The following is a 9,245-nucleotide window of genomic DNA, read 5'->3' as shown; positions in this document are numbered from 1 at the left end:
ACTGCACGCCCAGGCGGGCGGCGCTCGGCTCCGCGGCCCCGCCCGGGCCCGCCCCCGACGGCGCGGGGAAGGCGGCCCCGGAGGGCGGGGGCCCGGCCGGCGGGCGAAGTCAGCCCCGCCCGCTCTGGGCAGCGCATCCTCCCCTGCGCTCACCGCCCTCGGGGCCTCGGGGAACCCGGCAGAGCCCCGACGCACACACCCCCACGGCCCACGGGCCGGACTCGGGCTCAGCGCGAGCCGCAGTCTCCCCACGTTCCGATCCAATCACTTCTCCCCCGGAGTCATTTCTTCTGGGGGACCACAAAAGTAACTCATCTGAGTGGCCTAACTGGTGGGCTGTAAACTTGGGTTTCCCAAATGTCCTTGAAGATTCTCAAAAGAGAACAGTTCAGGTAAAGTGCGTCTTCGTTTTCGGTTTTTCTTTCTCCGCAGCCAGAGCTGGTTAAATTAAAAAATGACACCTAAAAAACTTTTAATTCCCAAGTGTTGAAGTCGTCTTTTTAAAAGAATGCTGGAGGGATAGCGTTCCACCTTCACAGCCGTGCTTTTTCAGTAGTCTGGTGAATACAGTTTACCATTTGCTTTTCTTTTACACAAAATATACCGTTTAACAGACGACACCAGTGTGTGGTAATAGAAATCAGAATAGTGGTGGCCTCTAGGAGCAGGTGACTGGAAAGAGGCTTCAGGGAACTTTGGGGGATGGCAGATATGTTCTATTGGCTGGGATGCTGAGTTACATGGATTTATTATGCCTTTGTTAAAACGCCTCCAACTTAAGATCTGTGCATTTCACTGTAAATTTTACCTCAATTTTTAAAACTTAAAAATATAGTTTTGCTGGTTTTTGAATCTATCACTTAATCTTCTAAAGGTAGCACAATTACTTGACAGTTATCAGAGGTTGTCAGAGGTACCAAATTTGCTAAGTACTTATCTTGTCCAATAATTAATACTAGCAGTACTAATTAAATCCACCCAAGGCTTTCATGACAGAATTATCTACTCCAATGTCCATTCATCAGCCCAAGTTGAGATTTCTTTTCAAATATATGCCACAGTCCTTGGCAGTTTTGAAAGCAAAAGCTCAATGTAAAGAGTGGGGCTTTGGGGTTAGAGAAAGCTAAGATTAATTCTAGCCCCACTTCAGTAACCTTGGCAAATAATCGCTTCTTTCCTCCACTGTGAAAGGCATATAATAGTTGAACCAAAGTTTTGTGGTGATTAAGTGAAACATAGAAAGCAACTTGCTCTGCATTAACCTTTCAGACATGCTCTCCCTGGAAATCCACCTCTGGGACTTGGGAGGACCTAAATCCAGGTACAAGAGGCTGGATCAATGTGCTTGGACATTTTTGCCTTAATTAGAATTCTTGCCAAACTGTATTTTTGTCTTTATTGCACATTTAAGACATAATCTTTCCTAAAGGCAGCGTAAATATGAAGGGAAAAAAGCTTCCATGGTCTTGGGATTAACTAAAACAAGCTGCTGTCAAGGTAGCTTTAATTCTTTCTGGGTCAGTGACTGGTCTAGTAATCTTGGGCAAATTGTAAACATATTCACTATCTTGATAGTATCCTTTGGAGAGATCCTTTATTTCCTTAGATCATGCTCTGAGAGAAAAGCTTTAACTGACTCATGATTACCAGGACTCAAAGAAGAACACGAATGACCCAATTTTCACACTGTAATAACAAGATCTTACATGTGTGTTAACCTGACTTTTCTGGAGTGCTTCCCACATCATGGATATGCCCCATGTCATGGAATTTGAATAAGACAGAGTATCTCAGGCTGAGCCCTGACAAGTCTGGTTGAGAAGCCTCTTGAGCAGATGGTAAAGGACACAGATTTAGGTTTGTGAGTCAATTCATGACACATTATAATCCAAAAATTGCTCAAGTATTCAGTTAATACTTAACTAGGTATCTACCATGTACAATCATTGACCTAGGCCAGAAGAGATTTAAAAGCTTCACAGTTATATAACAGCTCTTGAACTTAAGAAACCCAATTCCTCATTTCTTACGGTATCAAGACAAAATATAGTCATGCAAATGGGGCATAACTATTACGGAGCCGTGTACTGGAAACAGATTTTTCTAAAGCGGGTGGGAATGAGCAAAGTATGATTCTGATTATTGGGCTGGAGGTGGTAAGTGAATGCGGAAAAGTAAAGAAAGGCAAGTCTGCACAGTCCAAGGAAATATGCCCCAGGGATAGGAAGGGGCATGCCTCATGTTACTCCCCTAACCCAGTGCCTTCCACCTGCTGACAATTTGTTGGTCCTTGTGAGCCTCGTGTATGAGGCTCTTCTTCTCCCACACGGCCTTTCCAGATCCCTTCACCGGAACCAAAGGATCCTCCCTCCTGCCTTGCCCAGCACAGTACCTGTGCCGCTTCCGTGACAAGCACCTCATTCCATCTTCAGGGAACACTGTTCACATGTCTATTTGCCCAACTAGGCCACCCTCTTAAAGGCAGGAGATGTATCTTATTCATTTTGCCCATCACCACCACCAGTGGCCCACATAGTTCCTCACGCAGTCAATATGTATTTAAAAAAAATTTTTTTTATTGAATTGAATGGGAGAAAAAGTAGGATAAATGGAGCCAGGTTATAAATAGGTATATACATCAGAGTTCATTCATTCAGTTAATATTTATTGAATGCTTACTGTGTGCCAGGCCCTGTTCTAGGCTCTGAGGATATATCCACAAACAAACCAGATAAAAATTTCTCCCCTTGTGGAGTTTACACGAGATCTATCATAAGGGGTGGGATGAGCAAGAAATTTACATAAATTCAAGCATACCTAGTCGCCAAAAAACAAAAACAACAAAAAAAAGGACACGCATTTAGATAGTTTAATTATTGGTGTTATAAAAGTCTACTGACGCTATGTAGTTTTTACTGTATATTGTATATAGTAAACTTACTATATTCATAATATATTCATATCCGTGTATCACTCTACAGGGATTCTAATTTTAAGACTACACAGAGAACTTCATTGGCAATTTCAGAAATTTTCAGGGATCATTTTGAGCGTGCTTGATTTAATTCCGAGGCACGTGTAAAAATCTAACCAGCTTATGAGTTGTGACTCTACCATACCAAAATGAAAACGCTGAGATTGCTGGGCAGAGCATGAGAATGAAGACATGACAAATCCATGTCTGCTCAGGCTAGTCTGGTTAAAGGGAACAAGAGATAGTACATTCATATGAATACACAAGGTCAGTCAACAATGGAATTCACATCAAGAATTAAAACAAACAAACAAAAAACCCAAACAGTTCATGAGCCATTTCCCATTGTTTTCTTTTAAAAAAACTAAAACAGTAAGATCTTCAGGTCATAAATAAGGAAACAATTCTTAACATACTGGCTTATTCTCATTAAAGTTTTATCACTTTCATATATTTTCCAAAGAGTATTTTAAAAAGAACACTAAGTTAAGAAAATCATTTAAAAGTTTTCCAGTAATTTTACTCTATATACATTAATTCCAATCATTTAACCCTGAAAACAATCTTTACTTGTACAATGTAAAAAAATTTTTGACAATGACTAGAAAAATTCCATTACCGTAAAGCTACAAACAAATTTTTGCTCCTAAGAGCAAAGTTAATAAAGCAAAAATAATTATACCAGTGATGAGCACCAAGATGAATTTTTTTTTTGCATTTAGGGCCTGATTGGTTGTATTTAAACATAACCTCTGTAACACCTTATTTGGCAAAAAAAAGGGGGGGATAAAAAATATACAGAGGTCTGGAAACAGTGAAGAATGCCCACTTTAAAAGTAAAACAGTAAAATCATACTTTTTTTTAAATTAATGTAACATTTGCAAAATATATTCATATGTCACTTTTCTTCCTCTTTAGTTCACTTTATACAATTTAGATTGCTCCATTTTTTTTTAATGTGTTGTCACACTAATGTAAATAAATATGTTGAACTGTGGGAGTTGGCTGTAATGAATCCAAATCGTAAGAGCTAGATCCAGTAGCTCAATCTTAGTTGCAACTCATTCCAACTGCTGAAACAGATTATTATTTACCTTTGTAATTTTTTAAAAGCCTTAGCCGGATGAGAATACCGTATGTGTGTGTGTGCGTGTGCATACGAACATGCGTGTACATGTTTGCCAGAGCAGTGTGAGCACAACCCAGAAACAGGAGTGCTATACAAACAAGTTTGCACAATGGCCCACGAGACACAGGCAGCCAGACACTGAATTCCCCCGAAACAAACCTGCGGCTGAGCAATGAGGAAAGGAGGGGCTGTGTCATCACACTGTGGAATCAGGGACAGGTTTGGAAAACGAAGACAGGCAGGAGGCCTCAGCCAAGACGTTCCCATGATGCTGGAGGATGCAGGGACTATGCAACTGCCCCACAGGGCATCTGTCGTGGCCTCCGGCGGTGGCCTCCACCACACCCAGTGACAACCAACGTCTTTGGGATCCCAGCGCGTGAGCCAGGGCATCCCCTCCTGCTGGTCACAACAGTTAGCTCAATACAGACACTATCCCTTCTGGAGGCTTGGCGGAAAACCATCACTGCTTTCCATTTTCAACACAGTCTTAGAAGGGGAGTCTCCTTCTGTCCCTGGGGGGGGTCCCTGAGTTTGAGGTAATACCGACACACGGCACGCTGGGCAGCAAGTAACTTACGAAGTCCGGCAGTCCACTTTAGAGCTCAAGCAACCTACATTCAATATTAGCCAGTTTTTGTCATCTCGGGAATACTTTTCAGTGAGATAGTTTCTCTACACAACTTCTAATGTATGGGGTAAAGAAAAAAAAATATTGCTGGAAGATGAAAGATTTTTTAAAGTTCCTTGTTGAAACTCCTTAAGGGAAGGAAAAGGAGACCGATTACTTGTCTACCTTCTTTGTTCCTGTCCCTGGCTTTCGAGGTCAAAGAGCACCAAGGTTTCTGTTAAGTTACTTAAAGGTTCTCCCGGCCCCTCCACCCACCCACACAATCCTAGGGAATTCCTCAGCCGTCTACTTTGCAAATTTGTAATCATATCTCTGGGCGTGTCTACACAGCTCGTTAACTCAGTTTCAAAATCCACAGCATTTTTTAAACAAAATGAGATAGTTGCATTCTTTAAATGCCAGCCGTGAAATCATCACTTGAAAAAAAGAACGAGTCAGATTATATATACATAAGTTAAATACAGTTTTCTCCTTTTTTAAGGTATCTGTTGAAGACATGCTTATGACTGCTTCTAAAGAAAAGCCCTTAGGAAAGGAGCCTCATATGGTGTTCTGCAGTCTGATGTTCTGTCCCAATGCTGTCAGTTCTTAAGTTACATTGTAGGTATGACTGGTTTCATGAACTACCACCCTGCCCCCAAAAACGGGCATATTAGATGCAGAGAAAAACTTTGTTTATAATTCAATGAGTTTTAGTCACACCAGAAAAATGATCTAACCTGTCCAAACATGCAACTTCTTTCCTCCCCATTAACTATACTCCCGTCTTTAAAAAAAAAAAAGGTCAGGTTTGAGTATCAAGTTAAAATCCACCATATTTCAAGTTAAACTCTGAGGGTAGCATGATTTCAAATTCATAGTGACATTCAATTTTCTGTATTTTCCTCTATTTATCCCAAGTAAACTTCCTGGACCATAATATTTAGGGAGCAATTAAAAGGGTTTTATATTATAGTATAAAGTTCCAGAAATTCTCAGTTTATCAGGGTTTACTCTGAGCTCAATGTCCTACAATGTCTACATGATACAAGTACACGAACAAGAAGTATTTGAAATACAAAACCCTTAGCTCTGTGTCATAAATAAATTTGGGTAAAACCGCAAGCCTTCCACTGAATCATCTCGGCAAAGATGACCCATCTTCTCTGCCAGAAGCAACCTAGGAATCAAGGGGAAACACCACAATCATTTGTCCATTCGGAAGCACAAATACAGTTGTAATGAAGAGCAAGGACCTCACTTACCTTTCCTTAGCCAGGAGGACAGACATTCCTACCAGCTTAGCAAACTCTTCTGATGTCAGGGATCCCTTTTCTGAAACCTAACAGAAACACAGCAGGGAAAAAATGTGATAATTCAGGCCACCTAGGTACTAACCTAGGGAGGGCGTCTACCAGCGTACTCAGGAAGTAATTTACTGAATTTCTTACTAAAATCCAAAGAATATTTACTATAGAACTAAATCTTCTTCACTAATGTTTAATTCTACAAATGCTGAAGGATCGAGAAAAACGTAGTAGAGCCTAAAATACCATGAAGCCCTCTAGAATGTAACAAAGGCACTATACTGAACCCTAAGAAGCACTCTTTGAGATTCTGAAAAGGAACATATAACCAATTCTGAGTGCATACTTCATGCTCCAGTAAAGGAACCTTATATTAGGTTTAGCTTAAAATATATGGTAGAAATACCGATAGTCTTGAGGTTTTCATCTAGTTTAAAATAAGTGTAATAAATATGAGCTACTGAAATTAAACAGGTTCACCACAGAGGCTATGAAGGCAGTAATATTTCCAGTCTCCTAATGAGTAATAGCAGTAGTTTGTCCAGTAAAACCCATCTAAACTACAGTTGCTTTTCATATTTTTTGAAGCAATTATTTGGTAAAACAACTTGTGATGTTTCATAATACTGCTTACGTAGGTGTTACTCAAAGAAAAAGTTCCATCACAGGTAACATTCCAATTAACAAAGTGAAAAACCTGTCCGCAGGACTGAGCTTCAAACAAAAAGACAGCACCTCACGAATTCCAATTCTCCTTGATAAGTTTCAAAAGTTTGAAAAGTGTAATTTTGATTAGTATTTATTCACTGTTAATAATAGGTGTTTTTAATGGGGTCTACAAACATTACTTTTTAGTAAAGTTAAATTCAAAAGGAAATCCTGTTTCTCAAGTTGCTAAGCATTCAGGTTTTGGTGGGCAGACTGATGAGGAGGAAACGGGGTTCACATACTGTCTCCAAGGCTGAGGCCACCATTTCCTCTTCCTTGTGGCTCTGAAGCTCAATTACCATGACGCCACTGTCAAAAACTCGGAGCCTAAAAATGACAGATGGGAGAACAAAGCTGTGAATATCTAGGATCTTCAACCACTAAGGAGGTGCAAAGATCCTGTGCTTTCTTTTATGTCTGGATATCAGGGCAATATTTAACACATAACAACCATAAGCAACTACAGCAAAACTAAAAAGCTGGTGAATAAATATTTAATCAAAGTATGAACTATAATATACCACATGCTCAAGAAAATATGTCTGGCACTTTTTTTTTTAACCTGAGGAGAGGAAAATATAATTCACAGCTGAAGATCTGTACTTTTGAACTCTCCAGAAACTAACAAGATGTCTAGCAGAGGGGCTGCTTATTCTGACCTCCTAGGAAGAGCCGACATTCTTCTGTCACTGCCCCCAAATCAACAAGACTTGCACTACCAGCCCTGATAAGGCGGGAAGCCAGATGACAAGTGAATTCTGTTCGTTTAATTCCAAGAGGGGCAATAGGTTGGCTCACCACGCAGACAGCAGGCCCGGCAGGCCCTTCCTGTCTACTCTGTATGGAACAGTGGCTCTAGTTGGCAAGCTTCCCACAGAGGTTCTTTTACCTGATAGGTAATTTTAGCGCTTCCAGCATCTTGCACGCATTCACTAAATCTTCTGGTGAGAGCAACTAATAGGAAAAAAAATCCAGTTTACACTGCAAATTAATAGAGTGATGCTATATAATTATGATGATCACTAGAACAGAAGAGGAAATTTAACAATTATCATTTATCTGTGACTTGATCTCAGGGTCATGAGTTCAAGCTCCATGTTGGGCATGGAGTCTATTTCAAAAAATTGTTTTAAATAAAAATGTAAAAATTATCATTTATCAGGGATTTTAGGTGGCTTCATCACTATAAGGCAAAAAAATAACAAAGAAACAAAGCAGTGCTATCCAACAGAAGACAATGCAAGCCATATATGTAATTTTAAATTTCCAGTAGTCATATTAATAAAATAAAAAGGAACAGGTGAAATTAATTTTAATACATGTATTTTATTTAACCCAAGAGATCTAAAACATCAACATAAAATCAATATAAAAATTATTAACGAGATATTTAATTTTCATATTCTGTACGAAGTCTTCTTTTTTTTTTTTTAAAAGATTTTATCCATTTACTTGAGAGAGAGAGAGACAGAGAGAATGAGAGAGAGAGCATGAGAGGGGGGAGGGCCAGAGGGAAGAAGGAGACTCCCCGCTGACAGGACTCGATCCCGGGACTCCAGGATCATGACCTGAGCCAAAGGCAGTCGCTTAACCTACTGAGCCAACCAGGCGCCCCTTTATGAAGTCTTCCAAATCTGGTGTGTAATTTACACTTCTAGCAAACCTCAGTTTGGATTAACTGTATTGCAAGGTCACAGTTGTCACATGTAGCTAGCTAGTGGCCACCCTTCCAGACCACGCGACCTTAAAGAACCAGCCCGTGTGGCGGCTGACGAGTACAACTTTGAGTCACACAGAATGGCTCCAGAACCAGCCCAGCCTGGGCCCAAACGCCTGTCAGACCACTGTTTCCGGGCGCAGCCTTGGTTAGATAACTGAACCTTTGTGAGCCTCAGCTTCCTCATCCTCACACCATGCCCTGGGTGGGGAGAGGGAAAGCAGCTACGTCGCTGAGGTACCGCGAGGAGAAATGGGGTAATGTGTGCAGAGCGCAGACGGTAAGGACTCCCTTGACGGCAGCCACGACGACAGTTCAAATAAAAACAGAGCGGAGCCTCAACTCCCGGCTCTGCGGGGGGCGCTGAACAGACATGCGTATCCACTGTTCGCACAGAGGGGACGACTGACGCCACAGAACTGTGTCTGACTGAAGGGCTTGAGTGCACGGACAGAACTCGGGGTGCCAAGGACACGTGGGTGTGAAGGGACAATGAGGGTCGAAAAACAGCCACTGCTGACTCAGAACCAGAGGAGGAGGGCAGCTTTCCCCCCGTTTCTCTACAGACCATCTGTATCCAGCCCAGGGAATCCAAAACAGTTGACAATCACAGAGAAAAGGATCATACCCAAGCTCATTAATCACAGTACAGACACAGAATATTAAAGCCAGAAGGTATCGGTCAATCCGAATCCTTGTTTTAAAGGTAGGAAAACCGAGCGTCAGTGAGGTTAAGTTCCTCAACATCACTCAGCACATCACTGGCAAAACAGGGACAGAGTCTACCTCCTAGATCCCA

At 41.2% G+C, this 9,245-nt stretch overlaps 1 protein-coding gene across 3 annotated transcripts in view; it reads right to left on the bottom strand.

Annotated features, from left to right (window-relative positions):
• Positions 1 to 2,554: 2,554 nt before the first annotated feature.
• VPS36 (vacuolar protein sorting 36 homolog) overlaps positions 2,555 to 9,245 on the bottom strand; it is a 30,865-nt gene continuing 24,174 nt past the window's right edge. For all 3 annotated transcript variants that reach the window (XM_027589663.2, XM_027589664.2, XM_027589665.2), the window contains 4 exons: positions 7,619 to 7,683; positions 6,972 to 7,056; positions 5,980 to 6,056; positions 2,555 to 5,894 (listed from right to left, as the gene is read on the bottom strand). In XM_027589663.2, the coding sequence (XP_027445464.1) occupies positions 5,801 to 5,894; positions 5,980 to 6,056; positions 6,972 to 7,056; positions 7,619 to 7,683 (321 nt within the window). In that variant the 3' untranslated portion in view covers positions 2,555 to 5,800. The remainder of the gene's footprint in view (positions 5,895 to 5,979; positions 6,057 to 6,971; positions 7,057 to 7,618; positions 7,684 to 9,245) is intronic.

The sequence above is a fragment of the Zalophus californianus genome, chromosome 3, assembly GCF_009762305.2.
Source record: "Zalophus californianus isolate mZalCal1 chromosome 3, mZalCal1.pri.v2, whole genome shotgun sequence".
NCBI lineage: Eukaryota > Metazoa > Chordata > Mammalia > Carnivora > Otariidae > Zalophus > Zalophus californianus.
Note: the sequence above shows the minus strand (reverse complement) of the source record. Positions and strands in the feature narration are given on the sequence as shown.